Below are 25704 nucleotides of genomic sequence, written 5' to 3'. Positions count from 1 at the left end.
AAGATTGAAAAAAGCCCCATCTTTAACGCTTGAAAGAAACATTTACATTGAGCAACAGAGAGATGGATGCGGAATTTTTTATGATGGCCTACAATTCTCTGATTGATGATCTTGCTCTGATGATAGTATTTCAGAAGTTAACTAATCAATACTATATAATTATGTAATTATGGAATATACAAAAAATAGTCTGACATGCTTTAAGAAACGGCGTACGACATTACCTTGGTCTGGTGCCGCTACGCGGCACTGATATTTTATAAATTTTGGAACAAAATAGGTGGGACAGGGTGGGACAGTATACGTACACCGGGTGTTTCTGGGAAGATTTTAAGCAATTTTAAAAATTCATCTTTAGGAAGTAGCACAAATCTAATCCTTAGGCCACGTTATTGAAAGGCGCAGACATTATGTGCACTAAAAATTAAATGCATAGCTGGCTAATATAAAATATTACTGATTAACTAATTACCTTACAGCACATACTTCAATTTAGAAATTGTAGCCGGGGAGTTCGCAAGGTGCATTCACTTAGAACAAATTCTCAGGACGACACCAGCTTCAAGCTAATAATTCCTGAACTTTGGAAAGATTTACAGTGTTGTCCCAGTTACTTTTTTTTTGGCCTTCAATGCATAAAGCGGCATTTTGGTAAAAAAAAAAAAAAAATAAGTGAAACTACATTGAGTTTCTACCGCAAATTTGATGGCACATATCTCGAATACAGCGTCAACCACAGCATTCTTTTCAAGCTGATATGCTTTGCAGTCTCACAGGCTACGATTTGTAAATTGCAATGTATGCCGTAAGGTAATTAGTTAAAAACCTTATTAGTGAATTTGTTCATTAGTCGATTAGACACTTCGATTTCTCGTGCAAGTAATGTCCGCCTCTTCGAGGAGACCAGCTCGAGGACTGGAATTGTGCTAGCCGCCACTAGCGATCTTTAAAAACTGTCTAATGTCTTCGCAGAAACACCTGGTATATCTGTTCGCGACGCCGGGAGCACTATACGCGACATGCTGCTTGTGGTTCGCACGAAGCCGTAAGAATCTAACTGACCGACGTTTCAATGTTTTGTGCACTCACGCTTAGGTTGCGCATCGGGACGATGCTTCCTTTGGAATGGAGGAAAATTACGCGTCTGTAATACAGCAAGGACGAGAGAGAGAGAGATAATTTACTTGAACAAAGGCAGAGAGGTCGGCCTGAGCTAGCATGCTCTAGCCTGCTACTCTGCACAGGGAGGGGGGAACGGGGACATAAAGGCTGGATGAGGGGTGATGATGACATAGAAGAAGGATGACGATAGGAAGATATGCCAGAGCTTTTGTCCTAGTTTTATAAAGGAAAGTAACCGGCAGTGTCACGCAAAGGTTCGTACTCTGGAGGCACAGATGGGCAGTCGAATATTCTACCTCAGCCACACCGCCAATGCTGCAGCAAGTACTGCGTCTGTCCTCTTGACCGCTCGTTAAGTTGATTGGCTAACGACACGCCCTGCTGTTTATAAAAAGTTGTCGCAGTTTCACCTGAAAGGTGAAGCATCAATTGCGATAGCAAATTTGAAGACAGCTATACGGAGTAATGATAGCAGCTTTATCAGCTGTATAAACTTGGACATGCAGCAGCACCGGCAACACGCAGAACTGTTGTCGACGCCGTCGGCGTTTTGCCCGCGTTCGCTCAAAATGCTTGCGGCGTTGGTGACTGTTGCCGGAGCCTCTGATATAAATAGGCACTTGGTGCCGCAGCAAACGTCGCCTCCCTTCCCTCCCCCTCCCCCCCACGGCCTTTCGTGCGTCGGAAGAAGGCACGTTTGCTCTACATATATGGTGATTGTAGAGGAGGAAATAGACGCCTACTTCTGCAGCCCTTAAGGGAGCACAGAGCAGAACGCGCGTTTGTTCTCCGCCGCGCGTTCACTCCCCGTGAAAGCGCGCGTCCCTCGCGCCCTTTCACTCGCACATACAGCGTTCGGCGCGCGGCGACGATTTCATCTCCATTGACGTCATTCGGAACCTCACGGCGACGGCGACGGCGACGCCGACGGCAGAAATCTGCTTTTGAGTGTCCATATAATTGCTATCGCAATAAAAGCCAGCGCAGAGGTGAAGTAATATAAGCGAATACAGCGGCAAGAAGCGATAGGCAGCACAGAAGAGAGCAAGAAGGAAAACTCGCGTCTCTCCACTTCCCAGCTACCAAGGAGCGCCACTTCCAGCATTGAAGACGACTCTGACTAGAGGCATCACTGACTAAAGTTTTCTTCTTGTCGGAGGGAAATCGCTCACGCGCATACGCGAATGGTTACTCCAACCGATACCACACGCAACAGTGCAAGACATGCAGCACAAAACGTTCCGGCGGCTGTCGAGTGGCCCGCAGGCGTTTCTTGTTTGTTTACCGATCCATCCCAAATAGGCTTTCGTGAGAAGCGGACTATCCCGGCAAAAAATTTGTGCCAGGGAAGACGTAAGAAATGCAATATGTTTACTAATATTTTAGCTTGTTCATAAAACACAGAGATAGTCCCCACGGCAGCAAATAGCAGTCGGTATAAGACGGGGAGTTTTCGTAATACCTATTAGGAGTAGTCAGCAAGCGGTTATTTTTTCCTATAAAGCAAAGGAAGCTGTTAGATTTAGGTTATGTGCGTGACTAAAGTGGGAAGTATGCGCACTACTTCCGTGTGGCAGAGCATGTTACGTTTGTCACACGCGCCAACTAGAACGCAATCGAATGAATCAATTAAACAGCGAGGACCAAAAAGGCTGTATTCTTCCGCAGTGAGCAGTACCTTTATATTCCAGAAACAAATCAAACAAGTATACGTATTTTCCTTTCCCCAGAATAGTCGTCGCTTTGTGCTCTATGAGCACTGAGTTGTATCGTCAAAAACGTAAACGCGTGCGTTAGTTCAAAAGGCACTTAAATACTGTTCCAAGACAAGTCTGGAATTCTACGGACCTTGGGATATTGCACAAAAAAGAGTCGCAGTTTCACCCGAAAGGCGAAGCATCAATTGCGATAGCAAATTTACTAGTAAAGTATGCAGAGTAAGGGTAGTAGTTTTATGGGCTGCATAAACTTGGACACATTCGCTTACTAACTGAATTAACAAGCATGGTGTCAGCGTGCGCAAGCAAACATCAATAGATCACACTCAATGACCGCAGACAAGCACTGTCAAAACGTTGGCGTGAGCAAGCACGGCAGGAGCAGTGAGCGAAGGTTCGGGTGGTCTATCGGTTCAACGGAAATTGAGCGGCGGATGCAGAGCGCAAACGAAGGTCAGAGCCGTGTGGAGATCGCGTTCAAGATACGGTGCGCGTGACCGCCCGTCGCCGCGCAAAGTACAAGAACGCTCGCAGAGTAGAAGCCGTGCGCCCTCCCTCCCGCGCTGCCTTCCCGCTTTCCTAATTTCACGTTGGAGATTGAGTCGCCAGTTCCCCTTGCACTCAGTCGCCAGATACGCATTTAGTGCCGCTGCTAAACGTCGCCTCCCCTCCCCACATCACATCCCCCCACGGCCTTGCGCACGACCAGAGACGTCGTGTTTGCTCTCCGCCATGCGTTCGCTCTCCGTGATAGCGTGCGTCCCTCGCGCGCTTTCAATCGCAAATACAGCACACGGCGCGTGGCGACGAGTTTATCGCCGTTGGACTTTATACGCAACCACACGCCGACAACGACGGCGACGGAAGAAATTCGCTTGGAGTGTCCATATAATTGCTATCGCAATAAAAATAAATCTGTGATATCGACCATGGATACGGGGAAATGGCGCCTAAGGCACTCAACATATATTTATTATATGTATTCTAAAGCTGCAGCATAGGGAGCATGTACTGTGTTCTTTTCAAATTTCAGGATTGCAGGAAAGACTGTGAGCGTTTTTAGGTGCCTGATCATGGGCCCCTGATCAGGTTCCTGATCAGTACACGCAAAATTCGCACGCGACTGCCTTCTTTCACGCTCGGAAAAACACATTTATGTAGCACGTATTGAACAAGAGAAAGCTGTATCTGGAATTCTTAATGCTGCGCTACAATTTCCTCATTGACACTTTTAATCTAATTACAATACTTGAGAGGTTGATTAATTATTTAGGACTAATTATGTTTTAGGCCGAATGCAGACAATAATCTAAGTATCTCCAGGCGATGGCAAACAAGAACATTGATTCTGTCCAGTTACGTCGCATTCCATATCTTTAAATCTAGGTACATGATAGTTGGGACAGCCTGTATATCAATTTATTTATCTTCATAATATTTCGAAAACCTGCGAACACAAAGAATACAGAAAATCTAGCAGCCGTAACATAGACACTTTCGCGCAGATGAAAGGTGGGTAGTTGTGTATCTAACAAGTGCAAGATAAAAATTTATCGCGGTTAGTGTATTGCAAGCGCCATTTTTATTTTGCATCTAACACAATGATATATCGTGCCCCAGCACAGTTTATCCGACTGGCTATCTCGTAGCTCAAAGGAGTCGATAGGGCGCACTAGATTAGGTTGCCCAAGATTGGAATATAAGTTTGCCACGATCGTTCCAGTTCGCAATCTCCGTGATGGGGCGGATTTGGCATGGTGTGCTCCTATGTGCGGTGATATTATTGCTTGCCAGTAGGCTTAGCTCTTCAGCGAGTCTCGGTATTGGAAATGCATCAAATCGACACCAATTATATCTACCAGGTAATTGCATATTTACAAATTCTCGGTTGAATTGGGCTTCTTCTTGAGTACACTTGTGCTTTTTTGTGCACGTTGCCAAGACAGTATGCTTTTCGCTACTAGGTTACAACTTCCGAGACCAAACGACACCGTACCCGCCGCGGTGGCTTACCGGCTATAGTATTGCGCTCCTAAGCACAAGGTCGCGGGATTGAATCCCGGCAGCTGCGGACGCAAAAATTAAAGTTAAAAGTCCCCTGATGGTCAAAATTATACAGGAGTCCCCTACTACGGCATTCCTCATAACCAAATCGTGGTTTTGGGAGATAAAACCCAAGAATTCATTCATTCATACACCAAACGACACCGCTGATACCAATCAAATGCTTCGTTTCTCTTTTCAATGGCAGTATTCTTATAGCAAAACCTTATTTCCTTCTCGTGGAGAAACACCATAGCCTACTAAATGCACGGAGGTCGAAAATAAAAGTTGCGAAGCTCAACGAAAAGTGTGCGATGGCAAGGACGGTAGAGAAAAGTGCGTAGCTAAGACAACAATTCCAATCATATTAACTGCTGTTTTCCAATTTTATGGGGAGAATGCTCATTAGCAAATTACTCGTAACTTTGGCATTAAAAAGATGCTCCAATAAACAAGACATGCGAATGAATTTAAAATTCAAAACTTTTTTTCTTTCTCATGAAGAAATACCAAAGCCTACTATGTGCAAGGAGGAAGAGAAGGCAAATTGCGAACTTCAGGGAAAAGTGTGTGATGACAAGGACGGTAAAGCAAAGTGCGTAGGTAAGACAACAATTCCAATCGTATTAACTGCGGTTCTCCAATTTTTGTGGTGAGAATGCTGATTAATAAACTACTGTGCACTTTGAGATTAAAACGATACCGCTTTAAGCAAGACATGCGAATGAATTTTAAAAGCAAAAGTTTATTTCTTTCTCGTGAAGAAAAACGAAAGCCTACTATGTGCACGGAGGAAGAAAAGGCAAATTGCGAACATCAGGGAAAAGTGTGCGATGACAAGGACGGTGAAGCAAAGTGCGTAGGTAAGACAACAATTCCAATCGTATTAACTGCGGTTCTCCAATTTTTGTGGTGAGAATGCTGATTAATAAACTACTGTGCACTTTGAGATTAAAACGATACCGCTTTAAGCAAGACATGCGAATGAATTTTAAAAGCAAAAGTTTATTTCTTTCTCGTGAAGAAAAACGAAAGCCTACTATGTGCACGGAGGAAGAAAAGGCAAATTGCGAACATCAGGGAAAAGTGTGCGATGACAAGGACGGTGAAGCGAAGTGCGTAGGTAAGACAACAATTCCAATCATATTAACTGCTGTTTTCCAATTTTTGTGTTGAGAATGCTGATTAGCAAACTACTGCTCACTTTGAGATTAAAACGATGCTGCATTAAACAAGACATGCGAATGAATTTTAAAAGCAAAACTTTATTTCTTTCTCGTGAAGAAAAACCAAAGCCTACTACGTGCACGGAGGAAGAAAAGGCAAATTGCGAACGTCAGGGAAAAGTGTGCGATGACAAGGACGGTGAAGCGAAGTGCGTAGGTAAGACAACAATTCCAATCATATTAACTGCTGTTTTCCAATTTTTGTGTTGAGAATGCTGATTAGTAAACTACTGTGCACTTTGAGATTAAAACGATACTGCTTTAAGCAAGACATGCGAATGAATTTTAAAAGCAAAAGTTTATTTCTTTCTCGTGAAGAAATACAAAAGCCTGCTAAGTGCACGGAGAAAGAAAAAACAAATTGCGAAGGTCAAGGAAAAGTGTGCAATGACGAAGACGGTGAAGCAAAGTGCGTAGGTAAGACAACAATTCCGATCATATTAACTGCTGTTTTCCAATTTTTGTGGTGAGAATGCTGATTATCAAACTACTGTTGACTTTGAGATTAAAACGATGCTGCATTAAACAAGACATGCGAATGAATTTTAAAAGCAAAACTTTATTTCTTTCTCGTGAAGAAAAACAAAAGCCTACTAAGTGCACGGAGAAAGAAAAAACAAATTGCGAAGGTCAAGGAAAAGTGTGCAATGACGAAGACGGTGAAGCAAAGTGCGTAGGTAAGACAACAATTCCGATCATATTAACTGCTGTTTTCCATTTTTTGTGGTGAGGATGCTGATTATCAAACTACTGTTGACTTTGAGATTAAAACGATGCTGCATTAAACAAGACATGCGAATGAATTTTAAAAGCAAAAATTTATTTCTTTCTCGTGAAGAAATACAAAAGCCAACTAAGTGCACGGAGAAAGAAAAAACAAATTGCGAAGGTCAAGGAAAAGTGTGCAATGACGAAGACGGTGAAGCAAAGTGCGTAGGTAAGACAACAATTCCGATCATATTAACTGCTGTTTTCCATTTTTTGTGGTGAGGATGCTGATTAGCAAACTACTGTTGACTTTGAGATTAAAACGATGCTGCATTAAACAAGACATGCGAATGAATTTTAAAAGCAAAACTTTATTTCTTTCTCGTGAAGAAATACAAAAGCCTACTAAGTGCACGGAGAAAGAAAAAACAAATTGCGAAGGTCAAGGAAAAGTGTGCAATGACGAAGACGGTGAAGCAAAGTGCGTAGGTAAGACAACAATTCCGATCATATTAACTGCTGTTTTCCATTTTTTGTGGTGAAGATGCTGATTATCAAACTACTGTTGACTTTGAGATTAAAACGATGCTGCATTAAACAAGACATGCGAATGAATTTTAAAAGGAAAACTTTATTTCTTTCTCGTGAAGAAATACAAAAGCCTGCTAAGTGCACGGAGAAAGAAAAAACAAATTGCGAAGGTCAAGGAAAAGTGTGCAATGACGAATACGGTGAAGCAAAGTGCGTAGGTAAGACAACAATTCCGATCATATTAACTGCTGTTTTCCATTTTTTGTGGTGAGAATGCTGATTATCAAACTACTGTTGACTTTGAGATTAAAACGATGCTGCATTAAACAAGACATGCGAATGAATTTTAAAAGCAAAACTTTATTTCTTTCTCGTGAAGAAATACAAAAGCCTACTAAGTGCACGGAGAAAGAAAAAACAAATTGCGAAGGTCAAGGAAAAGTGTGCAATGACGAAGACGGTGAAGCAAAGTGCGTAGGTAAGACAACAATTCCAATCGTATTAACTGCGGTTCTCCAATTTTTGTGGTGAGAATGCTGATTAATAAACTACTGTGCACTTTGAGATTAAAACGATACCGCTTTAAGCAAGACATGCGAATGAATTTTAAAAGCAAAAGTTTATTTCTTTCTCGTGAAGAAAAACGAAAGCCTACTATGTGCACGGAGGAAGAAAAGGCAAATTGCGAAGGTCAAGGAAAAGTGTGCAATGACGAAGACGGTGAAGCAAAGTGCGTAGGTAAGACAACAATTCCGATCATATTAACTGCTGTTTTCCATTTTTTGTGGTGAGGATGCTGATTATCAAACTACTGTTGACTTTGAGATTAAAACGATGCTGCATTAAACAAGACATGCGAATGAATTTTAAAAGCAAAAATTTATTTCTTTCTCGTGAAGAAATACAAAAGCCTACTAAGTGCACGGAGAAAGAAAAAACAAATTGCGAAGGTCAAGGAAAAGTGTGCAATGACGAAGACGGTGAAGCAAAGTGCGTAGGTAAGACAACAATTCCGATCATATTAACTGCTGTTTTCCATTTTTTGTGGTGAGGATGCTGATTATCAAACTACTGTTGACTTTGAGATTAAAACGATGCTGCATTAAACAAGACATGCGAATGAATTTTAAAAGCAAAACTTTATTTCTTTCTCGTGAAGAAATACAAAAGCCTACCAAGTGCACGGAGAAAGAAAAAACAAATTGCGAAGGTCAAGGAAAAGTGTGCAATGACGAAGACGGTGAAGCAAAGTGCGTAGGTAAGACAACAATTCCGATCATATTAACTGCTGTTTTCCATTTTTTGTGGTGAGGATGCTGATTATCAAACTACTGTTGACTTTGAGATTAAAACGATGCTGCATTAAACAAGACATAGCGAATGAATTTTAAAAGCAAAACTTTATTTCTTTCTCGTGAAGAAATACAAAAGCCTGCTAAGTGCACGGAGAAAGAAAAAACAAATTGCGAAGGTCAAGGAAAAGTGTGCAATGACGAAGACGGTGAAGCAAAGTGCGTAGGTAAGACAACAATTCCGATCATATTAACTGCTGTTTTCCATTTTTTGTGGTGAGAATGCTGATTATCAAACTACTGTTGACTTTGAGATTAAAACGATGCTGCATTAAACAAGACATGCGAATGAATTTTAAAAGCAAAACTTTATTTCTTTCTCGTGAAGAAATACAAAAGCCTACTAAGTGCACGGAGAAAGAAAAAACAAATTGCGAAGGTCAAGGAAAAGTGTGCAATGACGAAGACGGTGAAGCAAAGTGCGTAGGTAAGACAACAATTCCGATCATATTAACTGCTGTTTTCCATTTTTTGTGGTGAGAATGCTGATTATCAAACTACTGTTGACTTTGAGATTAAAACGATGCTGCATTAAACAAGACATGCGAATGAATTTTAAAAGCAAAACTTTATTTCTTTCTCGTGAAGAAATACAAAAGCCTACTAAGTGCACGGAGAAAGAAAAAACAAATTGCGAAGGTCAAGGAAAAGTGTGCAATGACGAAGACGGTGAAGCAAAGTGCGTAGGTAAGACAACAATTCCGATCATATTAACTGCTGTTTTCCATTTTTTGTGGTGAGGATGCTGATTAGCAAACTACTGTTGACTTTGAGATTAAAACGATGCTGCATTAAACAAGACATGCGAATGAATTTTAAAAGCAAAACTTTATTTCTTTCTCGTGAAGAAATACAAAAGCCTGCTAAGTGCACGGAGAAAGAAAAAACAAATTGCGAAGGTCAAGGAAAAGTGTGCAATGACGAAGACGGTGAAGCAAAGTGCGTAGGTAAGACAACAATTCCGATCATATTAACTGCTGTTTTCCATTTTTTGTGGTGAGAATGCTGATTATCAAACTACTGTTGACTTTGAGATTAAAACGATGCTGCATTAAACAAGACATGCGAATGAATTTTAAAAGCAAAACTTTATTTCTTTCTCGTGAAGAAATACAAAAGCCTACTAAGTGCACGGAGAAAGAAAAAACAAATTGCGAAGGTCAAGGAAAAGTGTGCAATGACGAAGACGGTGAAGCAAAGTGCGTAGGTAAGACAACAATTCCGATCATATTAACTGCTGTTTTCCATTTTTTGTGGTGAGGATGCTGATTATCAAACTACTGTTGACTTTGAGATTAAAACGATGCTGCATTAAACAAGACATGCGAATGAATTTTAAAAGCAAAACTTTATTTCTTTCTCGTGAAGAAATACAAAAGCCTACTAAGTGCACGGAGAAAGAAAAAACAAATTGCGAAGGTCAAGGAAAAGTGTGCAATGACGAAGACGGTGAAGCAAAGTGCGTAGGTAAGACAACAATTCCGATCATATTAACTGCTGTTTTCCATTTTTTGTGGTGAGGATGCTGATTATCAAACTACTGTTGACTTTGAGATTAAAACGATGCTGCATTAAACAAGACATGCGAATGAATTTTAAAAGCAAAACTTTATTTCTTTCTCGTGAAGAAATACAAAAGCCTACTAAGTGCACGGAGAAAGAAAAAACAAATTGCGAAGGTCAAGGAAAAGTGTGCAATGACGAAGACGGTGAAGCAAAGTGCGTAGGTAAGACAACAATTCCGATCATATTAACTGCTGTTTTCCATTTTTTGTGGTGAGGATGCTGATTATCAAACTACTGTTGACTTTGAGATTAAAACGATGCTGCATTAAACAAGACATGCGAATGAATTTTAAAAGCAAAACTTTATTTCTTTCTCGTGAAGAAATACAAAAGCCTACTAAGTGCACGGAGAAAGAAAAAACAAATTGCGAAGGTCAAGGAAAAGTGTGCAATGACGAAGACGGTGAAGCAAAGTGCGTAGGTAAGACAACAATTCCGATCATATTAACTGCTGTTTTCCATTTTTTGTGGTGAGGATGCTGATTATCAAACTACTGTTGACTTTGAGATTAAAACGATGCTGCATTAAACAAGACATGCGAATGAATTTTAAAAGCAAAACTTTATTTCTTTCTCGTGAAGAAATACAAAAGCCTGCTAAGTGCACGGAGAAAGAAAAAACAAATTGCGAAGGTCAAGGAAAAGTGTGCAATGACGAAGACGGTGAAGCAAAGTGCGTAGGTAAGACAACAATTCCGATCATATTAACTGCTGTTTTCCATTTTTTGTGGTGAGAATGCTGATTATCAAACTACTGTTGACTTTGAGATTAAAACGATGCTGCATTAAACAAGACATGCGAATGAATTTTAAAAGCAAAACTTTATTTCTTTCTCGTGAAGAAATACAAAAGCCTGCTAAGTGCACGGAGAAAGAAAAAACAAATTGCGAAGGTCAAGGAAAAGTGTGCAATGACGAAGACGGTGAAGCAAAGTGCGTAGGTAAGACAACAATTCCGATCATATTAACTGCTGTTTTCCATTTTTTGTGGTGAGAATGCTGATTATCAAACTACTGTTGACTTTGAGATTAAAACGATGCTGCATTAAACAAGACATGCGAATGAATTTTAAAAGCAAAACTTTATTTCTTTCTCGTGAAGAAATACAAAAGCCTACTAAGTGCACGGAGAAAGAAAAAACAAATTGCGAAGGTCAAGGAAAAGTGTGCAATGACGAAGACGGTGAAGCAAAGTGCGTAGGTAAGACAACAATTCCGATCATATTAACTGCTGTTTTCCATTTTTTGTGGTGAGGATGCTGATTATCAAACTACTGTTGACTTTGAGATTAAAACGATGCTGCATTAAACAAGACATGCGAATGAATTTTAAAAGCAAAAGTTTATTTCTTTCTCGTGAAGAAATACAAAAGCCTGCTAAGTGCACGGAGAAAGAAAAAACAAATTGCGAAGGTCAAGGAAAAGTGTGCAATGACAAGGACGGTGAAGCAAAGTGCGTAGGTAAGACAACAATTCCAATCATATTAACTGCTGTTCTCCATTTTTTGTGGTGAGAATGCTGATTATCAAACTACTGTTGCACTTTGAGATTAAAACGATGCTGCATTAAACAAGACATGCGAATGAATTTTAAAAGCAAAACTTTATTTCTTTCTCGTGAAGAAATACAAAAGCCTGCTAAGTGCACGGAGAAAGAAAAAACAAATTGCGAAGGTCAAGGAAAAGTGTGCAATGACGAAGACGGTGAAGCAAAGTGCGTAGGTAAGACAACAATTCCGATCATATTAACTGCTGTTTTCCATTTTTTGTGGTGAGAATGCTGATTATCAAACTACTGTTGACTTTGAGATTAAAACGATGCTGCATTAAACAAGACATGCGAATGAATTTTAAAAGCAAAACTTTATTTCTTTCTCGTGAAGAAATACAAAAGCCTACTAAGTGCACGGAGAAAGAAAAAACAAATTGCGAAGGTCAAGGAAAAGTGTGCAATGACGAAGACGGTGAAGCAAAGTGCGTAGGTAAGACAACAATTCCGATCATATTAACTGCTGTTTTCCATTTTTTGTGGTGAGGATGCTGATTATCAAACTACTGTTGACTTTGAGATTAAAACGATGCTGCATTAAACAAGACATGCGAATGAATTTTAAAAGCAAAACTTTATTTCTTTCTCGTGAAGAAATACAAAAGCCTACTAAGTGCACGGAGAAAGAAAAAACAAATTGCGAAGGTCAAGGAAAAGTGTGCAATGACGAAGACGGTGAAGCAAAGTGCGTAGGTAAGACAACAATTCCGATCATATTAACTGCTGTTTTCCATTTTTTGTGGTGAGGATGCTGATTAGCAAACTACTGTTGACTTTGAGATTAAAACGATGCTGCATTAAACAAGACATGCGAATGAATTTTAAAAGCAAAACTTTATTTCTTTCTCGTGAAGAAATACAAAAGCCTACTAAGTGCACGGAGAAAGAAAAAACAAATTGCGAAGGTCAAGGAAAAGTGTGCAATGACGAAGACGGTGAAGCAAAGTGCGTAGGTAAGACAACAATTCCGATCATATTAACTGCTGTTTTCCATTTTTTGTGGTGAGGAATGCTGATTATCAAACTACTGTTGACTTTGAGATTAAAACGATGCTGCATTAAACAAGACATGCGAATGAATTTTAAAAGCAAAACTTTATTTCTTTCTCGTGAAGAAATACAAAAGCCTACTAAGTGCACGGAGAAAGAAAAACAAATTGCGAAGGTCAAGGAAAAGTGTGCAATGACGAAGACGGTGAAGCAAAGTGCGTAGGTAAGACAACAATTCCGATCATATTAACTGCTGTTTTCCATTTTTTGTGGTGAGAATGCTGATTATCAAACTACTGTTGACTTTGAGATTAAAACGATGCTGCATTAAACAAGACATGCGAATGAATTTTAAAAGCAAAACTTTATTTCTTTCTCGTGAAGAAATACAAAAGCCTACTAAGTGCACGGAGAAAGAAAAAACAAATTGCGAAGGTCAAGGAAAAGTGTGCAATGACGAAGACGGTGAAGCAAAGTGCGTAGGTAAGACAACAATTCCGATCATATTAACTGCTGTTTTCCATTTTTTGTGGTGAGATGCTGATTATCAAACTACTGTTGACTTTGAGATTAAAACGATGCTGCATTAAACAAGACATGCGAATGAATTTTAAAAGCAAAACTTTATTTCTTTCTCGTGAAGAAATACAAAAGCCTACTAAGTGCACGGAGAAAGAAAAAACAAATTGCGAAGGTCAAGGAAAAGTGTGCAATGACGAAGACGGTGAAGCAAAGTGCGTAGGTAAGACAACAATTCCGATCATATTAACTGCTGTTTTCCATTTTTTGTGGTGAGAATGCTGATTATCAAACTACTGTTGACTTTGAGATTAAAACGATGCTGCATTAAACAAGACATGCGAATGAATTTTAAAAGCAAAACTTTATTTCTTTCTCGTGAAGAAATACAAAAGCCTACTAAGTGCACGGAGAAAGAAAAAACAAATTGCGAAGGTCAAGGAAAAGTGTGCAATGACGAAGACGGTGAAGCAAAGTGCGTAGGTAAGACAACAATTCCGATCATATTAACTGCTGTTTTCCATTTTTTGTGGTGAGAATGCTGATTATCAAACTACTGTTGACTTTGAGATTAAAACGATGCTGCATTAAACAAGACATGCGAATGAATTTTAAAAGCAAAACTTTATTTCTTTCTCGTGAAGAAATACAAAAGCCTACTAAGTGCACGGAGAAAGAAAAAACAAATTGCGAAGGTCAAGGAAAAGTGTGCAATGACGAAGACGGTGAAGCAAAGTGCGTAGGTAAGACAACAATTCGATCATATTAACTGCTGTTTTCCATTTTTTGTGGTGAGAATGCTGATTAGCAAACTACTGTTGACTTTGAGATTAAAACGATGCTGCATTAAACAAGACATGCGAATGAATTTTAAAAGCAAAACTTTATTTCTTTCTCGTGAAGAAATACAAAAGCCTACTAAGTGCACGGAGAAAGAAAAACAAATTGCGAAGGTCAAGGAAAAGTGTGCAATGACGAAGACGGTGAAGCAAAGTGCGTAGGTAAGACAACAATTCCGATCATATTAACTGCTGTTTTCTCATTTTTGTGGTGAGAATGCTGATTAGCAAACTACTGTTGACTTTGAGATTAAAACGATGCTGCATTAAACAAGACATGCGAATGAATTTTAAAAGCAAAACTTTATTTCTTTCTCGTGAAGAAATACAAAAGCCTACTAAGTGCACGGAGAAAGAAAAAACAAATTGCGAAGGTCAAGGAAAAGTGTGCAATGACGAAGACGGTGAAGCAAAGTGCGTAGGTAAGACAACAATTCCGATCATATTAACTGCTGTTTTCCATTTTTTGTGGTGAGGATGCTGATTATCAAACTACTGTTGACTTTGAGATTAAAACGATGCTGCATTAAACAAGACATGCGAATGAATTTTAAAAGCAAAACTTTATTTCTTTCTCGTGAAGAAATACAAAAGCCTGCTAAGTGCACGGAGAAAGAAAAAACAAATTGCGAAGGTCAAGGAAAAGTGTGCAATGACGAAGACGGTGAAGCAAAGTGCGTAGGTAAGACAACAATTCCGATCATATTAACTGCTGTTTTCCATTTTTTGTGGTGAGGAATGCTGATTATCAAACTACTGTTGACTTTGAGATTAAAACGATGCTGCATTAAACAAGACATGCGAATGAATTTTAAAAGCAAAACTTTATTTCTTTCTCGTGAAGAAATACAAAAGCCTACTAAGTGCACGGAGAAAGAAAAAACAAATTGCGAAGGTCAAGGAAAAGTGTGCAATGACGAAGACGGTGAAGCAAAGTGCGTAGGTAAGACAACAATTCCGATCATATTAACTGCTGTTTTCCATTTTTTGTGGTGAGGATGCTGATTATCAAACTACTGTTGACTTTGAGATTAAAACGATGCTGCATTAAACAAGACATGCGAATGAATTTTAAAAGCAAAACTTTATTTCTTTCTCGTGAAGAAATACAAAAGCCTACTAAGTGCACGGAGAAAGAAAAAACAAATTGCGAAGGTCAAGGAAAAGTGTGCAATGACGAAGACGGTGAAGCAAAGTGCGTAGGTAAGACAACAATTCCGATCATATTAACTGCTGTTTTCCATTTTTTGTGGTGAGGATGCTGATTATCAAACTACTGTTGACTTTGAGATTAAAACGATGCTGCATTAAACAAGACATGCGAATGAATTTTAAAAGCAAAACTTTATTTCTTTCTCGTGAAGAAATACAAAAGCCTGCTAAGTGCACGGAGAAAGAAAAAACAAATTGCGAAGGTCAAGGAAAAGTGTGCAATGACGAAGACGGTGAAGCAAAGTGCGTAGGTAAGACAACAATTCCGATCATATTAACTGCTGTTTTCCATTTTTTGTGGTGAGGATGCTGATTATCAAACTACTGTTGACTTTGAGATTAAAACGATGCTGCATTAAACAAGACATGCGAATGAATTTTAAAAGCAAAACTTTATTTCTTTCTCGTGAAGAAATACAAAAGCCTGCTAAGTGCACGGAGAAAGAAAAAACAAATTGCGAAGGTCAAGGAAAAGTGTGCAATGACGAAGACGGTGAAGCAAAGTGCGTAGGTAAGACAACAATTCCGATCATATTAACTGCTGTTTTCCATTTTTTGTGGTGAGAATGCTGATTATCAAACTACTGTTGACTTTGAGATTAAAACGATGCTGCATTAAACAAGACATGCGAATGAATTTTAAAAGCAAAACTTTATTTCTTTCTCGTGAAGAAATACAAAAGCCTACTAAGTGCACGGAGAAAGAAAAAACAAATTGCGAAGGTCAAGGAAAAGTGTGCAATGACGAAGACGGTGAAGCAAAGTGCGTAGGTAAGACAACAATTCCGATCATATTAACTGCTGTTTTCCATTTTTTGTGGTGAGGAATGCTGATTATCAAACTACTGTTGACTTTGAGATTAAAACGATGCTGCATTAAACAAGACATGCGAATGAATTTTAAAAGCAAAACTTTATTTCTTTCTCGTGAAGAAATACAAAAGCCTACTAAGTGCACGGAGAAAGAAAAAACAAATTGCGAAGGTCAAGGAAAAGTGTGCAATGACGAAGACGGTGAAGCAAAGTGCGTAGGTAAGACAACAATTCCGATCATATTAACTGCTGTTTTCCATTTTTTGTGGTGAGAATGCTGATTATCAAACTACTGTTGACTTTGAGATTAAAACGATGCTGCATTAAACAAGACATGCGAATGAATTTTAAAAGCAAAACTTTATTTCTTTCTCGTGAAGAAATACAAAAGCCTGCTAAGTGCACGGAGAAAGAAAAAACAAATTGCGAAGGTCAAGGAAAAGTGTGCAATGACGAAGACGGTGAAGCAAAGTGCGTAGGTAAGACAACAATTCCGATCATATTAACTGCTGTTTTCCATTTTTTGTGGTGAGAATGCTGATTATCAAACTACTGTTGACTTTGAGATTAAAACGATGCTGCATTAAACAAGACATGCGAATGAATTTTAAAAGCAAAACTTTATTTCTTTCTCGTGAAGAAATACAAAAGCCTGCTAAGTGCACGGAGAAAGAAAAAACAAATTGCGAAGGTCAAGGAAAAGTGTGCAATGACGAAGACGGTGAAGCAAAGTGCGTAGGTAAGACAACAATTCCGATCATATTAACTGCTGTTTTCCATTTTTTGTGGTGAGGATGCTGATTATCAAACTACTGTTGACTTTGAGATTAAAACGATGCTGCATTAAACAAGACATGCGAATGAATTTTAAAAGCAAAACTTTATTTCTTTCTCGTGAAGAAATACAAAAGCCTGCTAAGTGCACGGAGAAAGAAAAAACAAATTGCGAAGGTCAAGGAAAAGTGTGCAATGACGAAGACGGTGAAGCAAAGTGCGTAGGTAAGACAACAATTCCGATCATATTAACTGCTGTTTTCCATTTTTTGTGGTGAGAATGCTGATTATCAAACTACTGTTGACTTTGAGATTAAAACGATGCTGCATTAAACAAGACATGCGAATGAATTTTAAAAGCAAAACTTTATTTCTTTCTCGTGAAGAAATACAAAAGCCTGCTAAGTGCACGGAGAAAGAAAAAACAAATTGCGAAGGTCAAGGAAAAGTGTGCAATGACGAAGACGGTGAAGCAAAGTGCGTAGGTAAGACAACAATTCCGATCATATTAACTGCTGTTTTCCATTTTTTGTGGTGAGGAATGCTGATTATCAAACTACTGTTGACTTTGAGATTAAAACGATGCTGCATTAAACAAGACATGCGAATGAATTTTAAAAGCAAAACTTTATTTCTTTCTCGTGAAGAAATACAAAAGCCTGCTAAGTGCACGGAGAAAGAAAAAACAAATTGCGAAGGTCAAGGAAAAGTGTGCAATGACGAAGACGGTGAAGCAAAGTGCGTAGGTAAGACAACAATTCCGATCATATTAACTGCTGTTTTCCATTTTTTGTGGTGAGAATGCTGATTATCAAACTACTGTTGACTTTGAGATTAAAACGATGCTGCATTAAACAAGACATGCGAATGAATTTTAAAAGCAAAACTTTATTTCTTTCTCGTGAAGAAATACAAAAGCCTGCTAAGTGCACGGAGAAAGAAAAAACAAATTGCGAAGGTCAAGGAAAAGTGTGCAATGACGAAGACGGTGAAGCAAAGTGCGTAGGTAAGACAACAATTCCGATCATATTAACTGCTGTTTTCCATTTTTTGTGGTGAGAATGCTGATTATCAAACTACTGTTGACTTTGAGATTAAAACGATGCTGCATTAAACAAGACATGCGAATGAATTTTAAAAGCAAAACTTTATTTCTTTCTCGTGAAGAAATACAAAAGCCTGCTAAGTGCACGGAGAAAGAAAAAACAAATTGCGAAGGTCAAGGAAAAGTGTGCAATGACGAAGACGGTGAAGCAAAGTGCGTAGGTAAGACAACAATTCCGATCATATTAACTGCTGTTTTCCATTTTTTGTGGTGAGAATGCTGATTATCAAACTACTGTTGACTTTGAGATTAAAACGATGCTGCATTAAACAAGACATGCGAATGAATTTTAAAAGCAAAACTTTATTTCTTTCTCGTGAAGAAATACAAAAGCCTGCTAAGTGCACGGAGAAAGAAAAAACAAATTGCGAAGGTCAAGGAAAAGTGTGCAATGACGAAGACGGTGAAGCAAAGTGCGTAGGTAAGACAACAATTCCGATCATATTAACTGCTGTTTTCCATTTTTTGTGGTGAGGATGCTGATTAGCAAACTACTGTTGACTTTGAGATTAAAACGATGCTGCATTAAACAAGACATGCGAATGAATTTTAAAAGCAAAACTTTATTTCTTTCTCGTGAAGAAATACAAAAGCCTACTAAGTGCACGGAGAAAGAAAAAACAAATTGCGAAGGTCAAGGAAAAGTGTGCAATGACGAAGACGGTGAAGCAAAGTGCGTAGGTAAGACAACAATTCCGATCATATTAACTGCTGTTTTCCATTTTTTGTGGTGAGAATGCTGATTATCAAACTACTGTTGACTTTGAGATTAAAACGATGCTGCATTAAACAAGACATGCGAATGAATTTTAAAAGCAAAACTTTATTTCTTTCTCGTGAAGAAATACAAAAGCCTACTAAGTGCACGGAGAAAGAAAAAACAAATTGCGAAGGTCAAGGAAAAGTGTGCAATGACGAAGACGGTGAAGCAAAGTGCGTAGGTAAGACAACAATTCCGATCATATTAACTGCTGTTTTCCATTTTTTGTGGTGAGAATGCTGATTAGTAAACTACTGTTCACTTTGAGATTAAAACGATACTGCTTTAAGCAAGACATGCGAATATATTTTAAACGCAAAAGTTTATTCCTTTCTCGTGAAGAAAAACCAAAGCCTACTATGTGCACGGAGGAAGAAAAGGCATATTGCGAACATTCAGGAAAAGTGTGTGATGACGAGGACAGTGAAGCAAAGTGCGTAGGTAAGACAACAATTGCAATCGTATTAACTGCGGTTGTCCAATTTTTGTGGTGAGAATGCTGATTAGTAAACTACTGTTCACTTTGAGATTAAAACGATACTGCTTTAAGCAAGACATGCGAATAAATTTTAAACGCAAAAGTTTATTTCTTTCTCGTGAAGAAAAACCAAAGCCTACTATGTGCACGGAGGAAGAAAAGGCATATTGCGAACATCAGGGAAAAGTGTGCGATGACAAGGACGGTGAAGCAAAGTGCGTAGGTAAGACAACAATTGCAATCATATTAACTGCTGTTCTCCAATTTTTGTGGTGAGAATGCTGATTAGTCAAACTACTGTTGACTTTGAGATTAAAACGATACTGCATTAAGCAAGACATGCGAATGAATTTTAAATGCAAAAGTTTATTTCTTTCTCATGAAGAAAAACCAAAGCCTACTACGTGCACGGAGGAAGAAAAGGCAATTTGCGAACGTCAGGGAAAAGTGTGCGATGACAAGGACGGTGAAGCAAAGTGCGTAGGTAAGACAACAATTGCAATCATATTAACTGCTGTTCTCTAATTTTTGTGGTGAGAATGCTGATTAGTAAACTACTGTGCACTTTGAGATTAAAACGATACTGCTTTAAGCAAGACATGCGAATAAATTTTAAACGCAAAAGTTTATTTCTTTCTCGTGAAGAAAAACCAAAGCCTACTATGTGCACGGAGGAAGAAAAGGCATATTGCGAACATCAGGGAAAAGTGTGCGATGACAAGGACGGTGAAGCAAAGTGCGTAGGTAAGACAACAATTGCAATCGTATTAACTGCGGTTCTCCAATTTTTGTGGTGAGAATGCTGATTAGTAAACTACTGTGCACTTTGAGATTAAAACAATACTGCTTTAAGCAAGACATGCGAATGAATTTTAAAAGCAAAAGTTTATTTCCTTCTCGTGAAGAAAATCCAAAGCCTGCTATGTGCAGGGAGGAAGAAAAGGCATATTGCGAACGTCAGGGAAAAGTTTGTGATGACAAGGACGGTGAAGTAAAGTGCGTAGGTAAGACAACAATTCCAATCATATTAACTGCTGTTCTCTAATTTTTGTGGTGAGAATGCTGATTAGCAAATTACTCGTCACTTTGAGATGCTGCTTTAAGCAAGACATGCGGACGAATTTTAAAAGCGAAAGTTTATTTCTTTCTCGTGAAGAAAAACCAAAACCTATTATGGGCACGGAGGAAGAAAAGGCAAATTGCAAACGTCAGGAAAAAGTGTGCGATGACAAGGACCTCATATTGACAAGATGTCATATAATGAGAGAGAATATGAGACACAGTGGTTCTCTTGGTCGCGGAGCACGCCAGTGATTGAAACGTCTGTTCCCCTTTCAGATGCAACAATTGGCTGCACTGCGCTTTAGTTGCGATAGCAAATAACACTTTATCTTCTCATTAGAAGGTGCCGTTTGCATGCGATATGAGCATTTAAGGAGACGTGTCACCCAAAATGTTCCTTGCGACAGCAGGTAACATTTGCGTGATAATTAATTTTCGCGTTACGATTATTTTTTCGAACATTGCGCAAAATGTTGCTTGAAGAATCTTCTGCGTAGAATGTCTAATCAAACAAGAAACAGCAAAAAACGCGAGAAAGAACGCACAGGCATACTTCGAGATATTAAGGCCAACAACCGTAGAACACGATAAATTGCGGCACAATACTGCTCTACTGTAATTAAATATGTTTCACGAAGGCGCATATATATGCGCTTTGCTAGGGCAAATTTCTCTACGTCACCAGCAACGTGTGTAAAAGACTTGCATGAGCTACCACAGGCCTTTTCACTCTCAGTATTATACGAAGGGTCTATAGTATACTTTCCTATTTCAAGTACAATTATCTGGTGCCTCTAATATTTGTTGTTGTTTTTTCAGCACGATCAAAACCACAGCCATGCCGCTATAGAGGACAGAGCGTGTGCCGACAATATGGCAAGATATGCGTCTCCTATGACGGCGGGGAAGTTTGCGTAGGTAAGCGCCACTGTTTTACGCAGGCCTTTGCTGTTGCAACCTAAGTTTAGTACACGCTGCAAAAGTACTCAGAAATACTCGCCTATATATTCATTTTTTCATGAAAATGTTACAAAATCCGCCGTTTCTATATAAAAGTAGAGTAGCTATCAAACCGGCGCCGGGACCTTGTAAGCTACTGTTAAAAATCTGCGGAACAAACGTCCTAGACACCAGCTTAATCATTACACGAGCAAATTATTTAATTATTATGCGATCAAATCGCCCCCAAAATAGACAAGTTATATTATAGACAGAATAAAGTTGAACACGTTAGATCCATACTGGAGAAATGAGTGCCTTGAGAAATAATTACAATTTGACCAATGTCCACCATGGCTACACAGCGAAGGAAGCAATGGGTGAAGCACACAGACGGAAGGCTACGCGGCTGCAGTTGAACTTTGGAGCTCACCTGCTCCGACGTGCTTCCGGTGGCCCCTTACTGGGCGTCATCTTGGAGAGCAGACTCTCATGCCAACGAGCTCTGGACTTAGCATTGAAACAGCACTGTAGTAGCTTCACACACGCTAGCGAAGTGCCAGTGTACAAACTACACAGCGCTCAAGTGCCCAGCAGGATAAATTTACCAACTGCAGCTGATATTCCCATCAGAGACCCAACGTGAATGCCTAATATATATATATATATATATATATATATATATATATATATATATGCATAGGAAATGTATCATTTTGTCTCAGGGCGGTCCGCGGGCAGCCTCACACAAGAATGCTATATATGCGCTGCCCAGTCTCGGCCACTACATCTCCTGGCTCCCCGAGCATTGCTGACCCAGCTTTTCCGGCTGGGTGAGCCGTTGCCTTGAAAAGACATACTCAGATGACTCAGCACTAGGCATCGATTGCACTTCTATGCTGTGCCAAATACTCAAGTAGTCCTTGATCTCACGAGTCCGAAACGAAAGCCACAAACTGGCTCACCCATCCTGCTTGAAGACGTCAGTTGCGACCGTTATGGTCCTGGGTTGCAGTCGAAGAGGTCGACACCTTCTTCTGAGGCCCGCTGCGCCTGGTGTTCGGGCACTTGCAAGCAAATTCTTTCATCCACCTCCATGTCTATACATGCATCGATTTGTCAGCGTGGATTCAGATAGCACTGGAGCTACATATTGGATCCCGTCTTTCGATAATGCAAGGTCCGGCCGTTGGGACCAAACCCCTTATTGCGTTCGACTATACCAGAGAGAGTGACGCTATTGCTGCTGCTCTTCGCAAACTGAAGAGCGGACCTACACAGAAAAACGTCATACTCTCGGACTCGAAGTCAGAAATTCAACACCTATACACGGTGTTTCACTTAAGTTGAGCTAAACTTCAAAAATATGCAAATGCCACGTAGCTGGACAGAACCAAGGTAATGTTGATTACCGTCGCTTGGAGATACTCAGATTATGTCTTGCATTCCACCTAACTGCATAATTAGTCGTAAATAATTCATCAACTTCTCAAATAATATAGTTCAATGAGAAAATTATACAGTAACATGAAAAACTCCCGATACAGCTTTCCATTGCTCAATAAGTTCTACATAAAAGTGTTTTTCCGAGCGTTAAAGAAGCCCCCGAATACACGCAAAGTGCCGCGAGCGGCCAGTCGCGCGGCAATTTTTCGTGTATTTTGCGTGCGCGGCAATTTTGCGTGTTCAGGCATACCTTGCAGAAGGTATGCCTGAACCAGCAATAAGGGTCGGTGTTAAGGTCCACGTGACCAATGTATTTATAACCACCGCTGGGTGATCTGGGACTTCCTCGACATACGCCGCGAGCTTTTATAGTATCTTTTATAGTAATTTTATACCAACCAATTATAGTGCATCTGTTTTACTGCGCCCGATGAACTTAGAGGAATTTGATTCCTGGATAACGCAGGAATGTTTCCGCATGAAGTGTGGTTTCAATCGTATTAGACGTCGCCTCCCAACACGGCTTGTGGGATAGGTTTTCTTTGTAGTCCACTTTTTATAATAATCGGCAGCGTAGGTTTAAGTTCACAGTGACAATGATTACCTTCTCCTAAAAATAAACGTCGGATATTCTGGAACCAAACATTTTAAGAAATGGCCCATTAAATATCTTACAGCACCATGACGTCTTCATCGAAGTTAGCCGAGGCACGTGGGCACGTTTTAGATTTTTATTGGCGTCCATGTACACAACCGACAGCTTCATAAAAACGCCTTTGTACCTCTAAAATGTATTTCGGACAAACGAAGGCGTCCCTAAAGGTGTTGAATGCAAAACCTGAGGGCGGCCCACTCGTATTCCTAATTGCTGCCTGCGCAGATACGCTGTCTCGTGCCCGGGCTATCTGCACGTGATAGTCACTCACTGTGTTGGGCCGGGCACGGGTCGGAAAGTTGCAAGAATCGTAACCGTTTACAAATCGTGTAGCACTAAGGAAATGCAAAAGTACCCACCAGTTTCAGTGTTACGCTGTAGCAGCAAACCTCCAAGATTTTTTTTTTTAGATATAACCGTCTTCGTTGCGACGAATAATTTGCCTTTGTCAAGAGTCAACGCGGCTTTACGCCTGGTTTGTTCACCACCACACAACTGACCATTGTTCATGCATTAGGTAAAGTAGTGGACAAATTTGGGCAAACTGATATCATTTTCCTGTGTTCTGCCAAATCATTTAGTCGTGTGCCACGCTCAAACGTTTTGACCAACTGAATTTTTTTCGCAAAATTTAGAAAACTGTATGTGGCTCCACTCCTAGTTGCACCAAATATAAAAACAACTGCAAGTTATACTCAGCTCGCGTGTCTTCTAGTGTGCCGCAAAGGGCTGTCATGGAAACAAATTTCCTCTTCCTAATATTTATAAATTGCCTGGCCGTTTGAGACTTTTCAGATTCATTCCTATGATCACGATGTATTCATTATTGCTAAGCAATCCTTACGCTCAGGTAATCTCTTTTAACAGTCGCTATGTGCGTTTTTTGTGCTGACTACAAGCTTTTTCGCTTTCACTGAGACACCTACGTTAGTGAATTTCATTTATCGATTACAGAAGACACCAACAACCACCTTGGCTAATGCGCACGAAGTCGGAAGTCTCTATATCCCATATATAACAAAAGTAATTATGTAACATATGAGAGTTATGCGTTCGATGCAACCTTTAGCACCTTTTACAGAGGGGCTCAAATTGCTCTCAAATACTTATTCATTTGCTTATCGTCGTATAAACAGATCCGGCACCACTAACTGCTGCCCCGGAGAACAAGAGGAACAAGGACGGCTGCGTGTGTAATTGCAAGTGCCAGCCCTGTGCAGTAGACGAAAATGGCTCTAGTCAGGTGGCTGTCAGAAATTCCTCTCAAAAGGAGCGAGGCCTGGCGGCGGAAACAGCTGCCATCTACGAGAAGTTAGGTGCTTTGATGCCATTGACAGAAAGGGTGGACTCCCTTCTGCAACTGAAAGGGATGGTCACAGCTCTGCAAGTGTCGCTTCAGCACATCTCTGACAAGCATGACAAGGTTCTTAACCGTCTCTCTAGCATCGATAATGAAGTTGCCAGCATGAAGTTACGCATTTCGCGCGTGGAAATGTCCGGAATCAATCGCAAAATTTCTGAACTCCAAAAGCAATTAGCCAATTATAACGAATACCTGAACAAACAAACCTTCATAGGACACTAAAGAAAGCACGACGAGCAACGTGAGTAGGTGTACTGTCGAACGAGCGAATCTGTGCAGTGTCCCGTATCGGACACACGGTAACCAGTGCAAGTGTAGTCGACAAGAAAAATCATATCCAATAACTTTATTTGCTACTAAAGCTTCTGTCTATTAAGGACCCAGAGATGCACGTCTTTTATTTTGTGACTATTGTACTTCATGTTTTGCTTAAATGGGCAAAATAAAGCATGTTTTTTTTAACCATTCCTGCAAGATGATTTGCCATGTTCTTATATTTTTGTCACTGTCAGTGACATTGCACCAGTCTCTCGATACCGAATCTGAAATTACCAAAATTAGGTAAACGGTTAGAAATTACTTGATTTCCGGACCAAGTAATGTTTGTCACATTTTCCGAGTTGTAGTACACCGGCTTATCGGGAAAGAGAAAAATAATGCTGCCACTTTATCAGCAATAATTCTACAACCACACTCAAGACTGCTCTGAGGTGCGATATACTTTCAGACGCCTATATAAGCTTTATATAGCTAAAATACGGTGCCTTATGTGCATTGTGTCTGGCCAACGACGTAAAGTTAACATCTTAACAAAGCACTCATTATCAATCCTTTCTCTATCTCAATGCTTTGGTTCCTCCTATCAAGTGAGCCAGGATATCTTGTCGTTTAGTAACAAGTACTGCGGCTCGCCATATCCGGAAAGCGAGCAGCT

At 39.8% G+C, this 25704-nt stretch overlaps 1 protein-coding gene across 5 annotated transcripts; it reads left to right on the top strand.

Moving 5' to 3' along the window:
- The first annotated feature begins 4587 nt into the window (after window positions 1-4587).
- On the top strand, window positions 4588-25229 carry LOC119456285 (probable spore coat protein DDB_G0283555). 5 transcript variants are annotated; one of them, XM_037717974.2, is made up of 12 exons: window positions 4588-4702; window positions 5388-5486; window positions 5648-5746; window positions 5908-6006; window positions 6168-6266; window positions 19170-19268; window positions 19430-19528; window positions 19691-19789; window positions 19951-20049; window positions 20211-20309; window positions 21187-21285; window positions 24544-25229. In XM_037717974.2, exons 2-12 carry the CDS (start codon window positions 5405-5407, stop codon window positions 24990-24992), a joined length of 1422 nt encoding a protein of 473 aa, XP_037573902.1. In that variant the 5' UTR covers window positions 4588-4702; window positions 5388-5404; the 3' UTR covers window positions 24993-25229. The 5 variants fall into 5 exon arrangements, with proteins under 5 accessions (XP_037573902.1, XP_049525648.1, XP_037573903.1 ...); XM_049669691.1 differs by lacking the exon at window positions 19691-19789; XM_037717975.2 differs by lacking the exon at window positions 20211-20309.
- The last annotated feature ends 475 nt before the right edge of the window (window positions 25230-25704 follow it).

Source organism: Dermacentor silvarum, chromosome 6 (assembly GCF_013339745.2).
Source record: "Dermacentor silvarum isolate Dsil-2018 chromosome 6, BIME_Dsil_1.4, whole genome shotgun sequence".
In the NCBI taxonomy this organism is placed as follows: domain Eukaryota; kingdom Metazoa; phylum Arthropoda; class Arachnida; order Ixodida; family Ixodidae; genus Dermacentor; species Dermacentor silvarum.
Note: the sequence above shows the minus strand (reverse complement) of the source record. Positions and strands in the feature narration are given on the sequence as shown.

Excerpts from the sequence above, each read along its gene's own strand:
- LOC119456285 (XM_037717974.2), top strand. The coding sequence starts at position 5,405 with ATGTGCAAGGAGGAAGAGAAGGCAAATTGCGAACTTCAGGGAAAAGTG. Across the intron at positions 6,267-19,169 it reads CGGTGAAGCGAAGTGCGTAG|AAAAACCAAAGCCTACTATG; the intron begins GTAAGACAACAA and ends TTTCTCGTGAAG. Across the intron at positions 20,310-21,186 it reads CGGTGAAGTAAAGTGCGTAG|CACGATCAAAACCACAGCCA; the intron begins GTAAGACAACAA and ends TTGTTTTTTCAG.